This window comes from Drosophila guanche, unplaced genomic scaffold (genome assembly GCF_900245975.1).
Source record: "Drosophila guanche unplaced genomic scaffold, DGUA_6, whole genome shotgun sequence".
Lineage (NCBI taxonomy): Eukaryota > Metazoa > Arthropoda > Insecta > Diptera > Drosophilidae > Drosophila > Drosophila guanche.
In genome coordinates, this window is record NW_022995743.1 from 10,453,540 (window position 1) to 10,480,706 (window position 27,167).

The following is a 27,167-nucleotide window of genomic DNA, read 5'->3' on the forward strand; positions in this document are numbered from 1 at the left end:
AAGCTAAAAATATTTTACGTGTCCCCTTTTATTCTGTTGGTTGTTTTGTGCAACAAATTGAATGCATTAACGTCTAATTTTTTTGTTTTGCTTGTTCTCTGCTTTCCTTTAATTCGGGTATGCCTCAAATTTCGAATCAGCATAGATCACGATTTATGGGAAAATCATGACATTCAAAAGAAAAGTGGCCATAGGAAAGGGGAACTACAATTTTCCAGAAACTCGAAGATTTGTGGAACATTTAAATCATTAATTGATTTATTATCTAATTTTCATCTAGAGTGTCCAAAGATGCGGTTTTCCCACAACCAAAAACTTCTCCTATATTCATTTTTGTTTTGTTTTTCAATTGCAACAAAATGTTGTTTATTTACCCAAAAATTGTAGTTGTAGACTTTGGCCAAAAGCCAACAATAGCCAATGCTGAACAGGGAAAAAGCTGAAAACTGCACGAAAAATCAACAAAAAATAATAATAATAACAGGAATACGAGCCCCAATTACGATTATGTTTTTGATAATATTTACGGGAATAATTAAGATGGAAATTTCGACACACAAAAACAAAAAAGCACAAAAAATACAGCGAGAATGAATAAGTACATTCATTTATGAGGCGCATGGACGAGTGGGCGGTTGAGATATGTACATATTTATGTATGTATGTATGAATAGGGAATGTTTGTCATCAATAGAGAGAGGAGGGACACGTAGAGGAAGACAGCAGCAGTCATGGAGGTGGGTACCGAAAGAGTGAGAGGAAGAATGAGGAACGAGATTTTGTTGGGGGCGAGGGAAATTTATGAGAGACAACTGCCAGAGGCTTTTCTTGTGGTGCATTCAGCATTGAAGAATCGCCTATGCCCTGCATAGGCATTTCTCATTTATGAAAAAAGAAAATATACGAATATTTACACTTTCTGGTAGTACAATTTGCAGTGGTTTCCACTTAACATGAATGCAGGTTTCCTATAAGGCACATTCCACATACAATAAATCTGAAAATGTGTGGGGAAGATCTCTGCCAAAGTTACCACATTTTTGTAGAGTCGCGTGTTGGTTTGTCAGGACTAATGCAGGAGGTTGGAGGTGGAGAAGAGGCGAATGGTCTACGCTCTAGGGGCACACACATGCTTTCCTCTTGCCTGCATAAACAAGAGCCAGCAGTAGCAGCCAGCAGCAGCAGCCAGCAGCATCCAGCCAGCCATTCATTCCACTTGGAGGCGAGGCAAATGGCACTGCCATGGCAACAACACAACAAAAGGCAGCAGCACCACAGGCAACACGCAGAGAGACACTTGCATACATATGCAAAAAGCACACGCAGAGACACACACACACACACACACACACACACGCACACACAGAATGTGCGAGATACAGGAAAGCTGATCAAGTGTATGGGTAGGGTGGAGTGGAGTGGGGGCAGGGTAAGTAGGAGGATGGTTTGGATGCGGCTGTTGCTTGTTGTTCGTTGAAGCATTTCATTAGCCACCCACGCATTCCTACACTCAAACACACACATAGACAGGCAGACAGATAGAGAGAGAGAGAGAGAGAGAGAGATGCAAACACAGCCATACATAGGTACACACACACACACAGTGTTTGTGTGGGTGGTTTCGCTTTTCTTTTTTTTAAGCACAGCACGCGCGCATTTCCCCATACAACGTCAGCAAATGAGGAATCCTGCAAGTGACTGTCGTCCATCCCCCCTGCCCACACTTTCCCGATGACTTGTTGCATTCAGTCTCTCGGCGAAGGCGTCGTCTCGATGCAGCGGGCCATGCGACATGTGTCACAGATATACCCACAGATATACAGATACGCAAATGATTGTGCAATGATTGAAATCCATCCCCAACTTCCCAACTCATGCAGTCTTCCACTCCATTTACTTACAGCTATAGAATAGGCACGGGACCTCAGGTGGAAGCGACAGAGGAGCCACAGACACGTCAATTGCCATAATGTGCGTACAATAAAACGGATTGGAACGCACCGAGCTGCCGATAAATACTGCAGACTTATCTCTGGTATTCCCTGGATTCTCTTATGTATAATAATCTGCAATCGAAAGTGGTGGAAAACTGCAGGAACAGTTGACTACTTCCCTGCACATGCTGCACATCCTTGAATCAAGGTGAGTAAGCTATAAAACTGGACATTTGATGTGCTGATGATTATGTGATTACAATGAAAGGGATGATAAGGGATAAGCATTGTGAGGAAGTTATGCTGGTTTTCTTTATTTTGTTTTTAGTTTAGATGTCTCTCAATTTGTTTATATCTCCCATTTCCACCCTTTAATCTTTCGAATTGAAATTAAACTAATTTCATACTCTGGCGCAGAGAGGCGAGACAAAAATGCCAGCCATAAAACAAGATGAAAACCAAAACAAAACAACAAGGAAAAGACATAGAAAATGTTGCAGAACACTAGAAAATTGTATCTAGCTTTTTTGTTTTTGTTGTTGTTTAATTTGTTGCTGTTGCTGCGGTAGCTGTACCTCATGGATGGAGTGGGGGCATGGTTGATGGTTGGATGGTTGGATAGTTGGATGGGGCACTCTGATATTTTCACGCTTAATCACTAACAGTCCCTCTGTGTGTGTGTGTGTGTGTGTCGTCTGTGGCATGGCGACAAAAAGACATGAATACAAAAAAAAGCCAAAACATTTTGGCCCAAAGCCAAAAATACTTAAAGCCGCAAATGAAATGACAGAGAACGGACGGACCAAGACGAAGACAGAGCCAACAAAAAATGAGCAGGAAAAAAAACCCCTGCTGCAGAAATGTCAAAGGGAGAAAACAGCACCGCAGAACCGCAGAGAGAGAGAGAGAGAGAGAGAGAGAGTGTGTGGTGCCAGAGTGGTAGGAAGAGGCGGAGAACTTTAATTTTTCCTTTATTGCTGCTGTCGAGGGCAATAATAGAGTGAAAACATCATGGAAATTCTGAGGGAAAGACAATGCAGAGAGTCAGGTGAAAAAGCCCTAGGTCCAAGGAGGTGGTAGGTGGTATTTAGATGAATTCTATGGTGGCTAACATTCCAGAACATGCAACGGTGAAGAAGTTTCAAGGAATTATCTCTCCTCCTCCTCCCTCGCATTTTGCTGGGCTGCAACTGATATTTCCCTTATTACAAAGATAGTGCAATTAATGAAACAAGGAATCAATTTCTGCTGGCGGTCTATGCAATGCTTAGAATGCTCTTGGTCAGTGCACCCAGCTCCCCCCCCCCAACACAGCCGCTGGGCATGTGCTACACGTCTTCCCCCTGCTCAGCCTTTGGTGGTTGTCATGGGGAAAATTCCTTGGCGCAAAATGTTTTACGTTAATTGAAAGCCAATGCGAGAACAAAATGTTATCCGTCGAGGGATGCTTATGTGTGCAAGAAGTGTAGATACAAAGATACATTTACAAATGTACATAAGAATATGTAGTTACATACATATGTACATAACATGTACATACATATGTAGAGCATAGGCAGCTGTTGTTGTAGGTCTTGTTCGATCTGGTATTCCGTGCATCCGATGCCAAAATATAACTTGATATGGCACTTATCAAAGGGTTTCAAATTAACGATAAGAAAGCTCAAAATTCACATGGGGTTTCCTTTAAAATTTGTTGAATGCAGTTCTAATGGGAAAGATTCCATTTTCCAACCGGAAAGATCAGTTCTCCAAGAGAGTTGAAGATCCCTGATTGATTTCTGTAACTGATCGTATCCTATCTTAGTGTGATTCGCACCCATCTCTTTTCTTGTATGATCTTCATGTACGATCTATGTTCTGAAGATATTTCGCATTTCATTCTCATGCATATACCCAGCCAATATCGCTTTTGAAAATATCGCATAACCCCCACAGATCATAGTTCGATCATGTATACCGATTTCCATGTGCTGTACATACACACACGCACAACAAATAACGAAAGAGAGAAAGATACATGCAATATATGTACTTTGTTTATATGAAATGTCAGTGTAACAAACACATCCTCTTGCTCTATCGAAACTCTGCCTGTCTATCTCTGTCTTTGTCTCTGTCTCTCTCCTTCTATGCCTCCTGTCGCTGGGGATTGTATCTGTGTTTTGTTGGAATCGGTCCATATGTGTATCTGTGTCTGTTGTATCTGTATCTGCAGCTGCGCAATTGGCGACGACAGACATCAGACGCTGACATGGACAGCAGCAACTGGTAGAGCGATTCGAGCGAGCGGCCACAGGTCGTGCACGGGGCAGACGAGCACTGGGAATAGAGATGGGCGGGGGGCATGCATGCCGCATGTGTCACTTTCCCGTTACCGGGTATTCTGCCCATATTCCTCTACTTTGGGCAGGCGCTTTCGTAACGCATTTTGGCAGCACCTGTCCCTGTAGTACCTCTCCTTCCCCTCCTTCTTCATTCACGTTTTTAGGCCCTCTTTTTCCTCATTCTCACCCCTTCTAATCTTTCCCCTCAGCCCGCACTTTTCAGCCTCTTTGATGATTGCAAAATATTGTGTAGAAAGATTGAAATATTCCGAAGAGAGAACACTTTTCGTAGAAAGCTGAAAACTGAAATTTAATCAGCGAACCAATACACCGACAAAACACAGTTTCCCCTCCTGCTGAGAGAGAGAGAGATCGTCAGAGAAGAGCAGAGGGGGAAAGGTAGAGGAGGGACCAAAGCAGCGCCGCACGTAACGTGAGCACAAAAACAACAGCCAAGAAGCGGGGATAATGGGAGGGAGAGCAAGAGAGATGGCTAAGAAGAGGGTAAATATTGGTAGTGGGGGGTGTGGCGGGGACAGTGGAGAGGTAGTAGTGGCAGAGGCAGCAGCAGACGATGCTCTGGCGATCGAGGCGAGCACATTGTCTATATTTAGACCGAAAATGCAAATGGCGTATGGCACACTCGCGTACGTACACACACACACACACACACACACACACACACACGAGATCGCTGGCAAAGGCAGAGAGAGGGATGTATGGATATATAGAGAGCGAGCGAAACAGAAGTACAGCCAGCAGAGAGGTGAAAAAGCGCACCCTGAGGTGAGTTTTCCCCCCCGATGTGTTGGTATTTTTCGCGCATGCGCAGAAAGAGGAAACGATCGCCAACGGACGCCATTTTGTGTAGGGGGGAATCGACAATGCGATGCCGTCACGAGAAAACAGGAAAATACAAAAAAAAACTGAACACAGATCGAGGAAAAAAGAAAGTTGAACAATTTTATAGATAGCATTTTTTAAACTAATTTTAAAATTTTTGTTTTGGTTTTTGTTTTAAAATTAAACGTTTGTGAATGAACTGAACGAACACCTGAAGTCACCAGACAACCACCCCCCTTCGGAAATCTATTTTGAAATATTATCATCAATTTTCTGCAAGTAAACACAAAAATCGATTCATGCTGAAAAATACGAGTAATTTTATTGGCCCCGCAATTTATTTTTACAGCCAGCAAAGCAAAGATAGATCCTACATACATATGCGGCGTGGCGTGGCACGTGCCGCAGCTTAAATCGGACAGAAGAATCATAGATATAGCCAAGCAGTCACATCGAGAGAAAGAGATTTAGATATAGTTTTCCATAGTTTTCTTGCTGTCCGTCTGTTTGTCTGTCTTTTGTGTTGATTCCCATGTTTATACAGATTTCATGTTTGCTTTCGTTACTGGGTGGGGAGTAATTGCAGAGGGATGGAGGCTAGTGCATTCCCCAATCTGCTGATTGATCTGGTGGGTGGTCCATGGACAAAAGAAGGCCCGTCCAGATTGGTTGCATATTAATTTGGGCTAACTTTCGGGATGTATTCCACAGGGGATCTCTTTTAGACATTAGACACTAATCAACGATAATTAATACTCTCAGGCCCCAAATAATCGATTGTGTCGAAGATGTGTCTCCCTCTAGATATCTTTCAACTATATTTAGGATTCCCATCCTTCCTACCTTTGGCGTCGCTGCAGAGTGTAACCCCAAACCGAAAACATGAATGACAAAAGGAATTATTGAAAAATTATGATTTACGGAAGGGGCTGTCGCTGCCAAAGCCGTGACGAGGAACAACAAATGGTGGGAGGAAGGCAGCGATGGGAGGGTGTGTAGCCATAGCCAAAGGATGGGCTCTGCCTCTCCTTCTGCTTTACCCTAAGTGCATTCCCTCTACTCCACACCAGTTCCCTCTGTTGACTTTGTACCTTCAGCCGCACGATCAGGCCCCAAACTGCAAATGCCCCATAGAGCACGCGTTGTGTCTGTGTCCGCTGAAAGATCTCTTTCCCTGTGTGTGTGTGTGTGTGTTGCCACGGATTACAAGGAGATGGAAGATGTCTGTGCCTCTGAGAGATCTCTGCGGACCGTGCCTTGCCGGGCCGGGCCCCTTCTCTGCTTTCAGTTTTACTAATTGCTTCCGTTTTGGATGCTGCTACGGTTTTCAGGGGTTCTAGAGATTCATTTTAATTGCATTTCTTTTAACGGTAACATCAGTGGAAGAAGTGGCGTGCACTCGTACCCCACCCCATCCTACAAGCCCAAGCCCTGTCACCCTCTGCCTCGTTCCCTTTTACTTCTCTGTTTGGCTGCTGCTTGGCTGCCTGTCAGTCTGGGCGTCGGTCTGACGATGGCCCCTTCCACTGCCCTCTCCTGCTGCTGCTGCTGCTGCTGCTGCTCCACCATTCCTGCCATGTCAATAACATTTGCGTACACGGGAAATATCTTTCTTGGGTTTTCTTCGGTATCCAGGGGTGTGGCAAAAAGGGGATCGTCAACCATAGAAATGTATGAATCAGAATTAAATTATTCCATTCCTGAAGCTGATGCTTCCCCTTTGTATGCCAACGCCACCGCCACAGCCTCTGGCTTTTGCATTTATTGTTGAAAAAACAACAGAAAAATCAAAGGAAACATTGCACAAACATACAGATATGCATACATATGTACACACGCACACACACACACACCCATATGTGCATATGTACATAGATACATAATACTCAGAGAAGATCTGTGCCTTATGGCAGTCTGCTGCTGCTGCTGCTGCTGCTGCTGTTGGTTCTTGAGGTGAGAAAGACAGCAAATGATATGTGGATGCAGAGGAGCATCTCTGTCACACACACACAAAGATACCAACACTAAACGATGCAGATACAAAGCAATACAGAGATAGAGATACATTTGAGGTGATGCTCAAGTGAAGCAACCATTACATTGGCCATAGAATCCACACTCGAAACTCGAATGTTTCTGACTTTGCCACTGGTCTGTGAGCTCCTGCTGCCACACAAGCAGGAAGCTGCCTCGAAATCCAGAGGATGCAACCACTTGAGACCGAGACGCAGCTCCGGAGTCCAGTTCGGGAGCGGGAGCGGGAGCGGGAAATGTGCCTCATTGAGTTAGAGCAACCGATTGAGAGACATCCGAGTGGCAGGAACAAGAAGCCACAAACCATAAAAAGGAATAAGAAAAAAGGAATTTATAACAGCTTATCGAAATACATGCAAAGTGGGACGAAAGGAAAGGGAAAAGGATACTCTATCCATATTCCATCTATCTACCTTGTGTCCATTTATCTTCCAGCAGTTGGAAAATGTTGGGCCAAAGTTCAAGTGCAAGAAACACTTAGTTTATTTAATTGAATTGTTTATAGTTTTTGAAGAGTTCAAAGACCCGAAAACGTAAACCTTCTGCTAAGTTCCATTGTCGTTCGTTAGGATCGAACTGAAACTTCTGATGAATAAAACTAAGTATAGATTTCCGCGGATAAATTATTGCGTTTCTAGACATCGTTGTCAGCTTTGGCTTCTTCACTCTGCAGTGTGGACAATAATTCAGAGCCCGTTTAGAAGCCAAGATGATGATGATGTTGTGGCTGCCCCGGCTCGACTGTCGCTTTGCATCAGCTTACAAGATTTATGGTATCCTTTCAACTTTAAACTCGCTTTGAGCACTTGTCTCCAGCACAGCTCCGTCGCTCTCTGTCTCTCTGTGTGTCTGCTTCCAAGTTGGGGGCATGCCACGCACACATGCCGCATATGTTGAAAGAACAGTAGCAGAAGAGTTGTAGTCCGTCCCGGCTTCAGGGGGGCGCAAAGCGTTGCAGGAGGTTAACGCGTGTTAAAACGCGTGTGCACTGAACTGCGCGCGTCATAAATCGCCTCCAGCGATATTCAAGCGTTTTCTTGCTTAAATTCTTCTTTGCTTTCTTGCTTAAATGACTACATTTTAATTTGGCTTTTTCCGCTTTTCTCTATTTCTTTGCAGTGGAAATATATTTGTACCTGTTGTTGGTCGTCGCCTGCCGCCAAAGGCAAGAGGCAGTTACTTCTTCCGCTAAGGTGAGTCCCGGTCCCGGCCCCGGCCGTCCCCCCAGAATTATCCTACCTTCCAGCACGTGCCCCGCTTTGCGAAGCTTGCCACAAACTGTGGCAGAGTGCCACTGGAGTGTGTGTGCGTGTGTGTGCACAAGGCAAATATTTACACTCAATGGAACATAATAAAGACATTAAGGGAAATATTGTGTTCTATATGTACTATGTATGTGGGGCAATAACTCAAGTTCTTCGGGGGGGNGGGGGGGGGGGGGGGGGGGGGGGGGAAGAAATTATATAAAAACTTATCCATCCATCCACTCTCCCCCTCCCTATTGGCAGTGGGTGTCTCTGCGGATACTCTGTGGGCGGGACACTTTTCTTTATTGCTCTGCGAGTTTCCGTCAATTTCCGTGTATCTTTTTGCCTCTGTCGTTTGTCTCTGACTCTGTTCTGGATGCCTGTCTCCGTCCTGGTTCCGGGTTTCCCCTAACAACCAAAGGTGAATCGGAATATTCAACAAGTTTTAAGCTTGCACTTGCAACTTTCTCCCAACGAAAAGTTGTGTAGTTATTTCTTTCGAACAATAAGGAAATATGAAATGCTGCTAATTGGCTTGCAAAGCCCCTTCAGAGTCGACTTTGTAAAACGATTTCCAAGGAATGAATGCATTTATAATGTTTCAGGCAGAAAAACATTATTCTAGGTAAAGGTCTGAAGGAATTTCCAAACAGCAAAGGCTTTCATTTGATTCCGTTGATGATTTTATAATACTTTTTTGTATAGCATACTTTGGTGATGCACATGCTGAGGCTTGCCAGCTGCAAGCTAAGCTTTGAGGTATTTATTCCATGTAAAAATATGATTCTATATTTGTTGACATATTTGATTGATAGGAAATGATTACCTCAACCAATGTCTTTTATGTGACATCATTTGAATGTGATTCTTGTGGGCGTACATAAAATCCCGAATTCATAAATTTAAATAAAGCTCACCTGAACATCACATTCATCTATTGTCCTTGGCCCGAAGAAGTGCATTAAATATGTGCAGCTCTTAAAAGAGCATTTAAAAGGAAAACTGTGTGTGTGAAAAGTGATAAATGGTTGACAGTTTCCAGCTAAGTTTTAGTTGCATGCGGCAACTACAATGAGTGTGCCACGTGGATTATTTATAGGGGAATCAATTAAAAAGTTAGGCAACTGTCAGACGCAATTAGAGAGACACGAGAGAGATTTTAACCAGAGAATTGTAAGGCAGCTATAGAGAAAGGCTTTCTCTCAGGGCCATGCCATGCCATACCCAGATCTCGCTCCTCCCTCGAGTCCCCGGCTCTGCTGTCTCTTTCTCTGTTTGGGGAACTTATCATTCATGCAAACAGTGAAATGCTTTCACAGCAATGCCCCATGCCCCTGCCCATGCCTGCTACCTTCAGTGGCACACGTGTTAAGGTGGAATTTATTCAGGATGACAGCCAGACGAGAGACTCCTGGAGCCATCAGGCTTTGACTTTTCTCTGAGACCGTGGGCAAAATTGATTAGATTATTCATCGGAGAGGGATGGCAGGCAGAGGCAGAGTGGTTAAGGCATTATTTTTTACCCTCCGCTGCGAGTGTCCTTAAGCCGGCATTTAATCACATTTAAATTGCACTCCAATGCTTGGCCCAAAATTGATTCGAGGTTTTTCTTCCTTTTTTTATTGTTATAAAATGAAATGAATTGTGTGCGGCGAGAGGTGGCACCTAAAGCCCTGTTTAAGCCAAGCAATTGAAATGTAATTAGGCAATGCTAATGCCACTCTTTAAATACAGATACTCTCGCTCTCCTGAGACCCATAATTGCTTGAGCTGTTTCTTTTCAGGATATTTGCATAATTGATGTTCCGCCGCAAAGACATTTTTCAATTTCAAATTTCGAAGCTCATTCCCACTCCTCCCGCCATGCAATTAAAAATATGTTTTACTTTGTGTGTTCCCTGTAGTTCCGTCAGGGAGCGGGGTACACAAGATACAAGATACAAGATGTGATACAACTAAAAGATACTTTCCGCCGTTTGTTTTGTTTGTGGGGGGAATGAATGAAATTTATGAATATTACCTACGCAGCGCAGCGTTTACAACAGCAAGAGCAGACTATAGACCATGGGGATATCCTTTAATTCGAAAGCAATTTATTGCCTTCAAATACAACATACCCCTTGGAAACACTGCCATGCAATGGGTAATGGGTTTATGGTGCACGAAAAACACAGCAACGTGAAGTGCACAGTGAAGTTTCCACGTGGTCCATGGATCGGTTCGGAGTTGGTTTCTGGCTTGGCTTGGGGTGAAGATCTTTAATGGAAACCCCTGCAACGGCAGCGGCAGCGGCAGTTAAGTCAGACTCAAAAACACATTGAGGCTGTGGCTGTGGCTGTGGCTGCTGCTGCTGGTTCTGCTGCCGCATGTTGCACATGTGTGTCCACATGCAGCGTGAGGCAGGCAGGGACATGGGCACATGGGCGAATCGCTGAGCGGCGTTTATTGAATTAAGACTGTCGACGACTGTTTGCAGTTGGCAGTTGTCGCACCCTTCGCTTGCAACAGCCGCCACCAGGGACAGCCTCTGGAGAGGCCAGAGGCGTTAAAAGTCACAAGGACATCGACTGAGCCACGAATGTGCATTGCATGTGCCAATGTGCCACATGCTGAACGAAACGAGACGAAACGAAACGAAACGAAAAGAAGAAGCTGTGCATCTCATCGCATCCGTCTGCCCTGCCACCCGGCCCTTGCAACATTGTGTGGCGCCGCTGAGAGAGCGCAAAAAGGGCGATCTCTCGAGAATCATAAAACGGGTAACATGGTCCCGCTGCACTTGGGATCGGTTATGCGTGATTTTTACAGAAAACCATTCCAGGCAGGGAGGGCGTGGAGGTGCAGCAGCATCTGGCATTTGCATATTGCTGTAAAAAGTCACGTTAAAGATTTGCCAACCATTTAACGTTCAGAAGCAGTACTTAGCAGCAGCAACCGAAGCTTTATTGAACAACACTCCATTCCCCATTGTTCTGCGTCCCCTCTAGACGATTCATTTGCTGGGCCAGAGACAGTGCGTACCAGAGGAGTATTTCAGAGGCCTTTCAATTCCAAAAGATAAAGCAATAAGCATCGATTTTTCTTCTGTATGTGATACAATCTTAATGGATAAGTTTAGCCCACTTGTCTGAATATTCTATAGGATCTTTTCTTTGGTATTCCCATGTACAACTTTCCATCGAATGTTAAGCAAAACAATCGTCTTATTTATGATTCCAATAACAAGTTTGTGGGGTGCTGTTATGCCTTTTGTCCTCACATTAGAATGGAGAGCATTCCATTTCGAAACATAACTAATATTCCGTTTAGCGGGATAATCGACAAATGGTGAGGAGAAGGGAGTCAGTCCCCTGTAATGGAGGGAATGGAGTGTTATGCAATGGAATGGGATGGAATGGAATCGCATTTACAAATTGAATTCAATTTGCCAGCACAGTTCTCTCGCTGACTCTCTCTCTCTCTCTCTCTTTCTGTCTGCTGTGTGAATAGACCATCATCAATCGAAGCAGAAACAATGAATGGGAATACCATACACGATTATACTTCAAAAGGACTACCCACGTAGTCGCCCAACCACCCAACCAACAACTTTCCTACTCCATCCTCCTGTACTCGCTTTCCTTTTTCCTTCTTTCACTTTCCGTTTTGTTGTGCTCCTCTTTGGCTGCTTTGAATGCTTTTTTATGCTACTGCCAACCACAGGTCACAGGTCAACAAAGTTTTTATTAAGCCTCCTCAGGAAACAGCAACTAATAGTGCGGCAAGCAGGCAGCAGGATAACAGAGGAGCAGGAAGAGCATGGCCTGCGTTTGTGCTTAAATTGGGGTGGCTCTTGCGGCGAGTTGCTTGTGTGCGTGGGGGGCTAAGAGGATCCCCGAAACAAGGACAATGTGTTGTCGCACGAGAACCCACTAAATGATGAGGGTAGAGGCAGTGTGGGTGGGGAGGACGGAAAGCAAACCCAAGCAGCGCATTAGTTTCGGTGGGAGGGAGGTTCTTTCGATAATTAACATTCATGAGTCGGCGACAAAGTGAAACAAGAAGCTTTTTTTTCGAACCAAACAGAAGCATGAACCATTTTGATACCCTCTTCTCTCGGCTAGGATTTGCCAACATAAAAGTCGTATGCTTCTCGCTCTCTCAGTCTCTACAAGGGGTATTCCCAAGTGGAAGACGAACACATAAAATCGAAGTAGCACCGAAAAGGAATCCGGGGAAAAAGCAAAAGAAAAATTTGTAACTGTTGCTGTGTTGCCGCCTCACGGAAAACGGCTGATTGATCAAATATATATACATACGTGCCTGCGTGTGTGCCTCTGTGTGGGTGTCGAAGCGTCTGGGACCTCGTCGGGGGCACAAACAAAAACCATATGTTTCATGTTTGACTCCCGCAAGCACGCACTTCCCTTCTCCCCCTCTCCCACACACACGCCGAAAGTCACTCAACTTTGCTTTCGTTTCGAGCATAAACTCAAACTGCAGCGCCTGCGCGAGCATTTATTCTCTCCCAGTCTCTTACTCACTCACTCTCTCTCGCTCTCTGTGTGTGTGTGAGATATTTTGTTACACAAAAAAGAAATGAAATAAAAATCGAATGGAATCTGCAGTAGAAGCAACACACAAATACCATCAGACATACCGTTAGAATCAGGCACACTCGGGCCGAGAGATGTGTGTGTGTGTGTGTGTGTGTTTCGTCTCACTCTTTCTTGCTCGCACTCTCACTCTCTCGCCATCTCTCTCTCTGTAGCCGCATCGGTGTGTGCTCTGCTTCAGTATTGGGTCTTTGCTGTGTGGTATTCGCGCGGCCGCCTCGCATTACGACGTCAACGACGTCAGTACGTTTGTACGCGTCCGCAGCGCCGCTTCTTCAGTTTTTTTCGGGGATCTGCCGTGCGCGCTTCTTCATTGGACTCAGATTCAGATTCAGATTCAGATTCAGACTGTATTCTTGAAATTCGTTTCGTTTCGTTTCGGGCCAATTCTAAACGGTACAATTGGATCGGTTCTTTCGGATATTTCCTTCAGACGGAAATTGTTGCGCGAGAAATGTGCTATACGGAAATTATGTTGCCACCGCCGATGCTCTCGCTCTACGCGCAATAATTTATTTATACTCCAAATCTATAAACAAATTTAAACGTCTATTTCCATAAATAAATTGCAAACAAACAATACACAATAATACAAATAGAAATACAAACAAAATAGAAAGACCACGGCCACGCCACGCCACGCCACGCCAACCGTCGGACAATTATAAATTTTTATTTTTAACTTTTATTTGCCGCAACGCGTCGCCAGAACCTCCTCCGTCCTCCGCCTGCTCCAACAATCGGATTCACCTTTTGTTTATATTTACAAATATCAATTTGATTATTCGGTCAAACATAAATAAAGATAAAAGCAACAAAGTTTCAAAAATAAACAGCAAACATATCACAGACATTACTCGCATTTTGTGCCGCCACTGATGTTTATCAAACAAAGCCCAACAATTGTTTAACAATAATATTTCAACAACAAAAGCTCCCAGCGAGCGCCTTCAACAATTCAAACGAATTTGCATTTGAACTTCCCGCGAATTATTTGTGCAAACCTTTTTGAGGGACTTTGGAGACCCATCCGCCCGCCACAACACACAAAAGGAGGTTTGAGCTCTGTTAGGGGAGAACATTTGTTCCGAGTTGCGTTGCTCTGTTTTTAAAAACGGATTCATGTAAGTTTGTGTGGAAAGAAAATTCAAGGAAAATTAAGAAAATAGTGTGATATTTTTTCCCTCTACCATTCTTTGTACGAATTGCTACAAAGAATGAAATGGATCTTTTTATTTTGTTGGGAATTTCAATGTCTCCCACACACACAATCATATGAAATTACTAACATAATAAGTACTTATAGACAGACCGCTTTTCTGGTTCCCCTAATACGGGGGTCATATTTTCATTATCAAATTTTTACAATTACCAATAGAGGCGGAGCACGGGCCCTATCAATGGTGGGAGCCGGTATAGCCGAAAGAAGCAGACCAACACCAGAACTGACGTCATTCGATTCGCGCGATTCCAGCAGAGAGATATCGTTGGGGCTCTATTGGGCATTCGTTGTACTTCCACTTTGTGTTGTTTCACCTATGGAATTCCCTTTGATTTGTTTGCTTCTCATCCAATCCCATGTTTCAGTTCCACTTCCACCTCCTCTTCAATATCTTGCCAATATTTCAATTTACACTTTCTTAATGCTTAAAGTTCTCTCGCACACACACAGCAAACCTCTTTAAATGTATGTGTGTGTACATGTAAATACAATTGAAAAGTGATAACAGTTATTTCGTATCAATAGCAGGGGGACAGACAGAGAGAGAGATAGTGAAAAAGGGAGAGGCAGAGGGAGAAAAGCACTGATCGTGTTTCCAGCGAAGTTCAAATCCATTTCCAATGTTTCTCCCTACAGACGCCGCATTATCATCAGTCGAGTTCGAGTTTGAGTTCTTTTGCATTTAGTTTTTATGGTACTCGCATATAGTATAATGACTGGCTGTTTGACGGCTTGACGGAATGACGAACTGCCCGACTGATTGGCAAATTTACTGATAATTGTCTGCACTTTGTTTCAGCTCTCGCCCCCACTCCCTCTCTCCTCCCTCTTGCTGCCAATGCAAAAAGAAAAGAAATATGGATTTCTCTTATCGCTGTGGTTCTTGCTTTCCCCCCTCCTCTCACTCTCCCCCCCTCGTCTGTTTTTGCCAGCGGGACATGCGTGCAATGCACTTTGACACCTACATAAAACACGCAGTCGGTTGGATTGGATTGGCATTCCACCAAACAAACAAACAAACAAACAAACAAAAAAACAAAGCAATTGAAAGGCGATAATCTATCGCTCGATTTTGGACTTAGTTTTCTGGACCTGGCCAAGGCGATAATTGATCAATGATAACAAACCAAATTTCGGGGCAGTGCATTAAAGTGATAACAGTAGTTGTACCTAAACCCCCCCCACACCTCCACTTTAACCAAACTCCAGCGAAAAGCCACAAAGAACGCAACACAGGATAGAATAACACAAGTTCTTATCAAGGAAACACACACCTAAAATGTAGTTGAATTATTTCTTCTGCTTCCACTTCTTTCGCTGTCATTCGTGTTGGCGAATTTTGCTGCTTTTAAATAGTGGGGAAGTGAAGTGAATTTTCTGGCATTGTTTTTATTGTTGTTTGTTGATAAGAGAAACCCAACAAAAAATTCGCAATCAAATTTTGTACTATCTCAAACAAAAGTGAAAAAAAAAGCGAGAGCGAGAAAGCGAAAGTTATTTCTTATCACCTGTGTGGGTATTGGTGTAGTTATTAAAAATATAAATATTACTTTTGGCTTTCCATCACTGATCTCTCCGCGTGGACAATCTCATCCGTTCTCTCTCTCCCTATCTCTGTGTAGTGTGTTTTCTGTGATAATTATGTTTTTATTGCTGGTTTTTGTTGTATAATTATTATTATGTATTATTATTGGTGTTTTTTTGTTTTGTTCTCTGTGTATTGTGTACTCTTCTACACACTCTCCACGTCCGCCCTTCTTCCACTTCTCTCTCTCTCTCTCTCTCTCTCTCTCATTGTGTTAAGTGTGCGTTTAGCGATAAGATAGAGAGCGGACTCAAACGTGTGTGCTGCTGTCTGTCGACTACCTTAACATGGGAGACGGCGACGCCGCCAAGCGACGCGTGTGAGATTTTTTTTTGTTTGGAGCAGAAAAGAACCTTGAAATTAGCGGCATGGCCTGCAGGAGAAATACCACAAGCTACAGCAGTTGCAAAACTTGTGGCAGAGTCGGAAAACGCGTAGCCAAAGTGTGCAAATACAAGAATGGAATTTTTCTGAATGACTCTGTCGACTTGTGGAGATAAAATATTCTCCTGAAATTCCTATCTATCAACTCTTCGTTATAATCATGTTCGCACAATAATTTATTGGGTTCTAAACTGCTAATTTCCTCCCCGCACTTGCTACATTCCCGAACGCCTTCCAAAGTTGCTCCCCACTGCTGCTACAGTTCCGCCTCAGTGGCCGCTTCAAATGACGCGTTTTTGTCGCGTTTTAAAGCGCGCGCGCGTGTCTTTAATTAAGTCAAGATTTATAACCAGAGAATCCTCCCTCCAATAAATGAACTGCCGAAAGGCAATTCTGCAACGAGGAGAGCTCCCCCGAAAAGTGAAAGTGAAGCCTGCACCAGAAGTCGAAACGCCTATCGAAAGAACTTTAGGAACAAAATAAAATAAAATTCTATCAAGTAAAAGTAAAATAATCCCCCCCCCTTACATATGTATGTGTATGCAAATATGCAAATTTGTTACATATCAAGTTTAATAATTTATATAATTATTAACGTGAGTGACAAATACTTTCGTGTGGAGTTTTTTAAACTTGAAAATTGGTGGCGGCAGCTGCCATAAAAATGAAATTTATGAAAGGTCTCGGATTTTGCTCTCCCATATTCCCAGACGTTGCATTCTCCTCCGATGATCTCCAGTCATCTCAAGTCAGCCCATTCCCACAACTGGTTCTCGGGGCGGGAGTTCATTCATCCAAAATACGGAAAAAGTTTAACATTTGCATACATTTATTGACAACAAATGCTAATTGAGGGAGCAATCAAAGCAGGCAACAAGTTTTCGCGGCGTTAATGCGTTCATTTCATCAAAGAAAAAGCCACAGAAAGTGATTCATGTTCGAAAATCAAATCAATTTAGTGGGAGATTCCTTACTACCAAAATCAGTCGATTGAACAGAGAACAGAAAGCAACATACAGAACAGTAAAACAGTAGCAGCAGCTAACAGCAGAGGCGTTCAGCATCTTAACTATACAATGAATCAGATACTGACTACCCTACAGATGTGGATGATATGCCTTCAATGAGACACTTACTTGGCAATCAATTCCCTCATCTGTTGGACAGGTCCGAACTTTATATTCCCAGCCCTTCGCTAATATATCATTGATTGAGGATAGCGTGGGGACTTTTGAAGTATTTATTTGACTTTTTGGATGGGCTGTGCATGTTCACACGAGTGAGTATGTATTTGGTTGGTGTGTACTTTGGCCATTTGCCTAATGATGTCGTCTTTGCCGCCGCAAACTTTTGGTGGATGAATGGGGGGGCCAATTAAATGGAGAAATGTGTGGCAGTCGGCAGTCGTTGCTACGTTGCCACGTTGCTTAATTGCCCCATGCCGCAAGAAGACAAATGTCTTGACACACATCTGCATCCAATGAACACACACGAAGACACACAGAGGTGCAGCATTGGGAAGCACATCCTTCCTTCCTTTCTTCCTACCTTCCTTCCACTCAAGTGCTGACCCACAGCAAGAAAGACTGAGAGACGATTCCTTCGGTTAATTGTTGCAATGAAAACCGTGTTAAGTTCTTTCAGCCTTTGGGGCACATCCATTTACCTTTTGTTATTTGTTTTTATGTCGCAGCCACACATTCCATTGCATTCCCTTGCGTTCCATTGCGCCCTGATTAGCCCACTCTCCTTCTTTGTTTGCAATTAGTCAAATATTCTCTGCTGCCGTGGCACCACCTGCACATCTGGCAGCTTTCGAGGAGTCGGTTATACCCACCACCACCCCCAAGTGCTCGTGGGTGTGGTGTGACGTCAACATTTCCCAATAATTTATAAAGAAAGGGAAACACTTTGGCAGCTCGCAATTCTTCAATGCGATTAGATATTAGAGGCCCCGAAAGCGGCACGACTGAATGGAGATTTGCGATAACCAAAAACAAAACAATGTCAAAAAGAAAACACAGAACAAAGCAGAGATTCCAAAAATGTGTCGCAAAGGTTGCCACAGAAACTTTAATTTGCAGCAGGAAAAGTGTTTAGTCTTTTGACAAATTATTTACTGAAAGCTTGTTCAAATCTTTGCTCCGCTGTTGTTCCATTCTCCGCACTCCTATCTCCACAATCTCCTATCCTTCTAGCCCATCCTTCGCTTCAATTGCATGCGCTGATAAGTATGCTACGCATTTATAGCAACCTTCCTGCTGGTTGGTTGCTCCTCGGCGATGCTGTGAAAGTTACAGTAAACTTCTGAGACTGACATATGCCCTGGGATTGGGGTTTTTGCTTTCAACTAATTGACTCACTTGAGTGGAGGGGCGTGCAGTGGCGTGGAGTGAAGAGGTGTGATAAGCCAGCAGCGACACATGACACAGATATCCCTCTGGCCATGCATCGTCATACCCTTTATTTGCCTTTCAGTGCTCCTTCCTCTTTCCCTTAGGTTTTCCTTGAATTATTCATGATTCCCCGACGCACTTCCCGCCCCACCGATTCCCACCGCTTATCGGCCCTGCTTAAGGTTTGCATTTAACGAATAAAAAAAGAAAATAAAACAAAAGAGAGACTAAATAAAATATGATTTTGCGAAAAGAACTCTCGATTGTGTGGGTGTGAGCACTTGAGCAATCTCGAGTCTCGTGTGTTTGCTGTAGAGCTGTGGCTAAGCCTAAGCGGATTAGGTGTCCCTCAATTATGGGCCAAAACGCTTAGCCCAAAGATAAACAGAAGCACAAAAGCAACAAATTAGGATTCGATTTTACAAAATCGAATATTGATTACAAAATGTGGATAATTATTTGATGGGCAATCCCTGAACCCTGAACCCTATATCGAGAATCAAACTTGTCGCGTCATCAATGTCATTTTCTTCCCCCCACCCACATTTTATTTATACCCCAATTTATCCCTCGCTTTTAGCTTTCCTTTCTTTGCGTGTTGGCCTCTTCCTCGGTACATGTTTTCGTTTCGTTTCGTTTCGTTTCTTTTCTTGTTTCCATTTTCCATATCAATAATGAATGCTCGAGTCACCAAAAATACAAAACTCACGCATAATCAGGAGGGGGCAAGGACTGTGTATCGACTTGGTTGAGTGTGTCCTGCTGCTGCCTCCCTGCTCCTCCCTCACGTTGCGTGTCTTTCTGTGTATCTGTGTCTGGCTGTCACACACACATTCGTCAAGGCTAAAAGCCCAGAACCCCACATTAACTCCCACTGCCATTTCCACTCTGGAGTTCTCTCTGAAACACATTGCGTAGGTCGTCGTCGTCGTCGTCGCTGTTGCTTTTTCATGTTCGCTGCGTGAACCGAAGGCAAAGTGGTGCCAGCTCCTGTCCACTGTCCCCTGCCCGCTTTCCCGCTTTCCCGCTTTCCCGCTTTGCCTTTTGCACATTTTCTTTTGGGTTGCCAAGACAGGAAAGCAACAGCAACAGCAACCGACGATGGAGGCAAATGAAATCTATCCGGCTTTGGCTCTCTCTTCTCTCCATGCTCCTGCCCATGTTGCCTGAGGTGGGAAGGGCATTGCCTTGTGCTTGGCAGCCACGTGCCACTGTCATAGCAACGGCAGAGACAGAGTGTGAGAGAGATGGAGTGCTTGTTGTTGCTGCTGTACACAGCTTCCACTTCCACTTCCACTTCCTGCCGCTTCCGGCTCTTGTTGGAGGAGTGTTTGGCCCCACAGGCGAACACACAATTTGATACGACGCATCCGTTTCCGCTTTAAAAAACAGTTGAAAAGTGAAACTGAAACTTCCCTATTGATTCAATGTCCATGTCCTGTATGCTGGAAGGACATCAAAGTGTTGGCTCGGTGCTCACATCGGTGGAGTGCGCCGGAGGAGCAATCGCGCATCTAATCATGCGTGGGATGTGAATGCTGCCAGTCGCCACATCAATTAACTGAAGCCCAGCTGATGAAATAGGTCAACCTTGAGGATGCCAGTGGAAGTGGAAGTGGGAGAAAGGAGCCTCCTTTTCTGGCCCTATCCATTAGAGCAGTGCATTGAACTTTCAACGCCAGTGGAGCGAGGGCAACATCTGTGTCCCTCCATCTCTTTGGAGACCAGCTGGAAACCCTTTTTAAGTCGCCACCTAAGTGCAAATGGGTCAGCCAGGGGTTAATTACTCAATCGACCCCTCCTAGCATCATTCTTTCAGTCTTCGGTCACTCATTGTCTTTCCTCTCTCTCTCTCTCTGTCTCTGTCTCTTTGCAGCTACCTGAAAACAATTTATATGGAAACATAATTATATAGAAAAAGATATATACAATATACATGAAGAATTTGCTGTTCTGACAAGCCGTCCACTTATACAACAATAGCAAGGAACAAGAGGGAACCCCCGTATCCATATACAGGATATTATATGCATGAGTGTGTGTGTGTGTGTGTGTGTGTGGATACAAATACATATTAAATATGCCCAAAGGCTGCCACAATAGCAAGAGAAACAGCAGCAACAGCAGCAGCAACAGCAGCAGCAACAGCTACGCGAAGAAGAGGAACCTGACGAATAATTAACGAGAGTTTACCTGACACCACACTAGATACACAAAGAGAGAGGAAGGAAGGAACCCAGGAGCCCCCCAATAACCATTCAAGCTTTCAGCTTAAGGAACATACTGGGAGACACCAGAACCCGCCACCCGCCATCCACCATAATCATTATTATAATAATCGGAGAAGCGAAAAGAGGATAGGAAAACTGTTGCCATGGGTCGCAAAAAAATCCAGATATCACGCATCACCGATGAACGCAATCGGCAGGTGAGTCCCAACCCCATGCCCCATACAGTGAGCAACAATTGTATGCTGCAGTCGGCAATGCCAATTGGTTCTTTGCTATGGCAATCGTCCATCCTCATCAAATGTAATAGAAAACTTTATTAATTAAGGACTAGGCTATGGCATCGATTTACGGCAATTAAACCGAAATCGCACACCTTTGTAGAGCTATGGCTGCATTTAATTGTATCCCTGGCGCTAATTAGGTGCGGAATTGTCCCTTTCAGTAATATAAAGCCATGCAAGTTGAGATATGTACAAGAGGAATTTGTATTTAAATTGTTTGTCACAAATTACAAGCAATTTCTTGTGGAATTAACCATTATTTACTCATACAAATTTAGTAGTTATGGAATCCAGTTGGAACTAGTTCGTAGGTTCGTTTGTTCCGGCCCGACAGCTGCGTGTGACGCGGCTGAGTGGCTGAGTGAGTGAGAGGGTTTTCCGGGTTGCCTTCAGTTCAGCTGATGTCGTAAACGCGTCATCGGCAGCACAGTTAGGCGTGTGCTATGTTGTTTATTGTATGGGCCACCACTGTAACCTTGACTGGGCGCCATAATCGATTCATTCCCAAGCCCTCGCCTTGCTCCGCCTAACAGAAAGGGGCCTGAGCCTGAGGACTCGGCCACTTGTGCGTCTAATTACATTCGAGGCGCATAAATATTTGAGCAGAGCAGCGGTAATTGACAAACGATTCCTCCTCCGTATCCAGGTGACCTTCAACAAGCGGAAGTTCGGCGTTATGAAGAAGGCCTACGAGCTATCGGTGCTCTGCGACTGCGAGATAGCGCTGATCATCTTCTCGTCCAGCAACAAGCTCTACCAATATGCCAGCACGGACATGGACAGGGTGCTGCTCAAGTACACAGAATACAACGAGCCGCACGAGTCGCTGACCAACAAGAACATCATTGAGGTAAGTGCGGAGCTTAAGCGCAAGAGAGAGAGAGGGCAGAGTGCTGCTTCCACTTGTGGCTGCTCAAAGAGCAGCTTAAGGCAAAGAGCAGCAGCAAGGAAGAGAGCATGCAATGCCAGCGGTGTATTTTGCATTTCAAATGCAGAACTGCTGCTCTCACCTCGCCTCTGCCTTTCTTGGCTACCACTTGCAGGGAACCATTAATAACTCACTCTCTCTCTGTCTCTTTTCTGGAAAACAGAAGGAGAACAAAAACGGCGTCATGTCCCCGGACTCGCCCGAAGCCGAAACAGACTACACGCTAACACCACGAACCGAGGCCAAGTACAACAAGATCGACGAGGAGTTCCAGAACATGATGCAGCGCAACCAGATGGCCATTGGGGTGACCGGGGCGCCGCGGCAGCTGCCAAACAGTAGCTACACGCTGCCCGTGTCGGTGCCAGTGCCAGGGTCCTATGGTGAGAACCTGCTGCAGGCCAGCCCACAAATGTCCCACACCAACATCAGCCCCCGTCCATCCAGCTCGGAGACGGATTCAGGTGGGATGTCCTTGATAAGTTAGTACAGTGTCTCTGGCAGAAGGGTGCACACACATTTTTCTATCTTTCAGTTTGTTATCGTTATCGTTATCGTTATTGTTATTGTTATTGTTATCGTTCGATTTTTCGTTGTATTCTTTTGCATGATTTCCCCCCAAACCCTAAAAATGTCTAACAGAGAATGTATTTCGTTGGTTTTATTTTGATTTCCCTCGACTCACCCGCCATGAATCTAACCCCCCAGAGTTCCAAAACTCTTCCAATATTACCTATGTAGAGTGTTTCGATCTAAAGTCTTAACGTATCTGTGCATTTTCTTATCTTCTTATTATCGATTGGTGCCATCAGTATATCCATCGGGTTCCATGCTGGAGATGTCGAATGGCTATCCGCATTCCCATTCGCCGCTTGTGGGATCGCCCAGTCCAGGTCCCAGTCCTGGCATAGGTGCGCATTACGACCATGAAGACCCACCCCATCCATTACGACCACACCATACACTCCTCCCATCTGCCCAAAGATCCCCCCAACCCATTCTGTGTGGCATGAGATAAACCCTTTTAATCGTAACTCCTTACAGCCCATCACTTGCCCATCAAGCAACAGTCGCCGGGCAGCCAGAATGGACGTTCTTCCAACCTGCGGGTCGTCATACCGCCCACCATAGCACCCATACCGCCCAACATGTCTGCGCCCGAGGATGTGGCCTACACAGATGTGAGTAGAGGGGTGACAATTTGAGAGATAACAATAGGAAGCCCGCAATTAAGATCCCTCCGTGCTCTCCCTTCCAGCAACGACAGAGCCAAACATCGCTGAACACGCCCGTGGTGACGCTGCAGACTCCGATACCCGCCCTCACGAGCTACTCCTTTGGGGCGCAGGACTTCTCCTCCTCCGGCGTCATCGGCAGTGCGGATATCATGAGCCTGCCCCAATGGCACCAGGGTCTGGTGCAGCACTCTAGGTAAGAGAAGCCGCTCAACCATAAGCAATATCTCTCTCATCTTGTTCATTCTCTCTCGATCAGTCTCTCGCATCTGGCTGTCTCGAATAGCACACCGCCGCCCGCCACCTCACCCGTCTCCATCAAGGTCAAGGCCGAGCCACAGTCGCCGCCGCGTGATCTATCCTCGAGCGGGCATCAGCAGAACAGCAATGGATCGACGGGCAGCGGCGGCTCCAGCAGCAGCACGAGCAGCAACGCCTCGGGCGGTGGCGGGGGAGCAGGCTCCTCAGCCGCCAATGCCGGCAATGTCATTACGCACTTGAACAATGCCAGTATCCTCGGAGGTGGTGGTCCACCAGGCGGAGGCGGTAGCAATGGGAACGCGGAGCAGGCCACCAATCTAAGCGTCCTGAGCCACTCGCAGCAGCACCTAGTGTTGCCCAACTCGAGGCCCTCGTCGACGGGTCACCTAACACCCACACCAGGTACGTTACCGATGCACCCCTTACCCCTATGCTGACCCCCCGCGCGCTGTCTATCTTTCGCCCACGTGTTCCGCAAGAGGATTTTCGCTTGAAAAATGTCTGCAGTTTTGTTAACAATTATCTTTAGAGTTGAGACAAAAGTGTTCTCCGAATTGTTTTTGTCGCGGCATGTTTCCTAATGCTAAAATGTAACTCTCTCTTTATTTTCCAACCCTCTCTCTGAAAATCAGATGGTGCGTATACGTAATGTGTGTGCACAGACAAATATTACGTATGCGCTCCGATTTGTCTGTTGAGAATTTCCTAGAAGAATCGTCTCTAGTGCCGATTGCATTAATATTGTTATTGTTATTGTTATAATCTAAACATAATACGTTTGTTTGTTTTTTATATTCGCATTAACCACAACAACAACAACAACAACAACAACCACAACAACAACAATTGTGTGATAATATTTATAGGGCATGATAAGTATGAAGGATATCCGTACCGCGCGCTAATGGGTCACAATCCTAGATGGAATTTTGCCGGTAAATTGGCCTCAAAAACGAATTTCAACACAAAACACACAAACACACGCAACAAAATACATAAAAGACACACACATGTACATACATACTTCTACACATACATATACTACATGCATACATACAAACAAATATCTAGCAAAATTTGTGTACATGCAAAAAGAAGAATTTATGTTTCTGCGGGAACGGGCGGGTTTTCATCTTGAGTTGTTTTTTCCTTCAGTTTTCGACTACTTTTGAGGGGGAATTTTTGAAGAGAATTCTCAGAATTCTAAAGAAATTGAAAATTACATATTGCCTGGCTTTTGGTTTAATCTTAATTTTGTACTAACAATTGATGCGATTTCGTTCTATCCCAAACAAAAAACACTCATCCGAAAACACTCACACCACTCACACAGTCATACTACACTCATTCCGGGTGCGGACTGCCCCCAGATCTACCCCCTACAGCCCGCCTGAACGCCTGCGAATGCCTGACCTCTGCCTTTGTCATACACACACGACCAATGAGCAAATCGAACTAATAGTTTAACAGACTTTATCATCTTAAACGCAGGTGCGCCCAGCAGCGATCAGGATGTGCGCCTCGCCGCCGTGGCAGTGCAGCAACAGCAGCAGCAACAGCAGCAACAACAGCAGCAACAACAGCAGCAGCAGCAGCAACACCAGCAACAGCAGCAGCAGCTGGGGGACTACGATGCACCCAACCACAAACGTCCCAGAATATCGGGTGGATGGGGTACATAGCCGGCACGTGCAGGCGGTAGCAGCAGCCACTACAAGCAGCAACACAACAGCAATGGCAATGGCAATGGCAATGGCAAGAAGCAAGGAATCCACACGAACATCAGCGACATAGACGATCTGGCCATGATGCCGCCGCCGCCTCGTAAGGATGTGGCCGCCGTACGGAGTTCGTTCAGCATGTCTGCTTCTGGCTATGACTGCTATGGCCAACAGCAGCTGGCGGTAGCCTATGGGACGCAGCAAAACCAATAGCAGGAGGTGGAGAAGGAGGTGGATAAGGAAAGGGAGCCGAAGAACCAGTAGGAGCAACAATTTCCAGACCAGTGCAATAGTTCAGAGAAAAGTCAGCTGGAAATTGTGGCAGGAAGAAGGGAAGGAAGAAGGAGATGGGAGCTTTGTTTTGTTTTCGGTTTAAGCGAACAGTGACAGTGTCATATCTATAATTATTGTAAGTTAAATACACCCACAAACAAACACACACACCTACGGTAATAGTTATAATTCTAAATTATAAATGCGAAATTAGGCGCCCCATCCCCATCCCCATCCCAGTCCCAATCCCAATCCTAATCCCATGATGGGATGGATGGATTTATGATGATGGGGTGGAGAAGGCCCAGAAATAAGTTGTTTGGAGCGTTGGAGCTGATTTAGTTTAGTTACAATTACAACTAAAGTTACAGCTATGGTTAAAGTTAATGTTAAATCTAATCTTAGGACAAAAATGCTGCATACAAAAAACAAAGCGAAAGCAAAAGCAAAAGCAAAAGCGATAGGAAAAACGGAGGAAATGTTTTCTGTAAATACTTGATTTAGCATAAGTTTTAAACTTAGTTTGTAAACCCATTACAATATACGTACTAGCACTATCAGATGAATGCTTGAGTATGGATGGATTGAACACACATAAACACACAGGCACAGACACAGACACAGCAAGGAATGTACTCAATGTTCAATCAATATTTGTAATTTCGTGCAATTTATCAATAATTTTTATTATCAGTTCTGTTCGTGTAAGAGGAGCAAGGAGATTTGGTTGATTTTGAAAAAGGAAATACACATAAATGCATAAACAAATAGATTTAAACACTTGATGATTATGATTTAGTTTTGATTTAAGCTTGATCTATTTGCTAGACCCCTCCTCCTTTTATCTTCATCTCTTAAGCAAAACGAAGTCATATTTTGTAATTTACGTTTAAAGTGGATTTCTATTCAAGTTTTCGTGCCTAAGTTTTGTATTTTTTACATTTACAAGATGTTTGTAAAACAACACCAACTACAACAACCACAACCACAACAACAACAACAAAAACTACAACAGCATCAACAAACAACTCAACAAAATATATAATTTAAATAAAATTATTCAAGAAATTATCGTTTATTTTTCGCACTTTCTGTTTACAATATTTTATTTACATTTTGTATATTTCTGAACCCTATTTGCACAGGCCCCAATGTGGATGAGCGTGTGGGTGTGTCTCTGGGTCTGTTTTAATGTCAATTCCCCATTTCGATACGACACGATTCGACTCGATGTTTCCTCCAATATTTGACCAAGAGGTAAACGAGCTCAGCAAATATTCTATGACCCGTTGCACTTTATACAGACGCGAACAGAACAGTACTCGTAGGAAAAATATAATATTTATGTACATATATATTTGTATTCGAGTATTACTCTGGCACTTCTCGGTGTCCGCCGCTGTCCGCACACTGTGCAACTGTGTCCACACATGCAGACATGCGAAAAACAGTGGCAGATGAGAGGCCAGGAGTCAGATGAGAGATGAGATGAACAGTAAACAATAAGCAAACATACACACTTTACAGGTTTCCCCCTTTGAACAGCTTTACACATACATTTATAAGAGCCGAAGAGGAGTACGAAACTATATGTCTACCATATAGAAAGAACCGAAACACTATAGATGATATTTTCTAGAAATGTACTTACGATGATATACATAAGCAAA

General features: G+C 44.4%; 1 protein-coding gene and 1 long non-coding RNA gene across 17 annotated transcripts in view; both read left to right on the forward strand.

The window, feature by feature from the left end:
* The window catches only part of LOC117592403 (myocyte-specific enhancer factor 2), a 42,924-nt gene extending 17,506 nt beyond the window's left edge, over positions 1 to 25,418 (forward strand). The window contains exons 2-12 of one of the 16 annotated variants that reach the window (XM_034286128.1): positions 1,904 to 2,142; positions 8,258 to 8,331; positions 20,444 to 20,995; positions 21,726 to 21,929; positions 22,171 to 22,390; positions 22,820 to 22,918; positions 23,052 to 23,188; positions 23,242 to 23,438; positions 23,502 to 23,905; positions 24,370 to 24,438; positions 24,974 to 25,418. In XM_034286128.1, the coding sequence (XP_034142019.1) occupies positions 20,942 to 20,995; positions 21,726 to 21,929; positions 22,171 to 22,390; positions 22,820 to 22,918; positions 23,052 to 23,188; positions 23,242 to 23,438; positions 23,502 to 23,905; positions 24,370 to 24,438; positions 24,974 to 25,185 (1,596 nt within the window). In that variant the 5' untranslated portion in view covers positions 1,904 to 2,142; positions 8,258 to 8,331; positions 20,444 to 20,941 and the 3' untranslated portion in view covers positions 25,186 to 25,418. Of the gene's footprint in view, positions 1 to 1,903; positions 2,143 to 8,257; positions 8,332 to 20,443; positions 20,996 to 21,725; positions 21,930 to 22,170; positions 22,490 to 22,819; positions 22,919 to 23,051; positions 23,189 to 23,241; positions 23,439 to 23,501; positions 23,906 to 24,369; positions 24,439 to 24,973 lie in introns of all 16 variants that reach the window. The other 15 variants (XM_034286122.1, XM_034286125.1, XM_034286123.1 and 12 more) reach the window with 15 other exon arrangements.
* LOC117592409 lies at positions 6,889 to 26,584 on the forward strand. Its single transcript, XR_004574523.1, has 2 exons — positions 6,889 to 6,963; positions 26,110 to 26,584. It is a non-coding gene; the product is annotated as an uncharacterized LOC117592409 (long non-coding RNA).
* Positions 26,585 to 27,167: the final 583 nt, after the last annotated feature.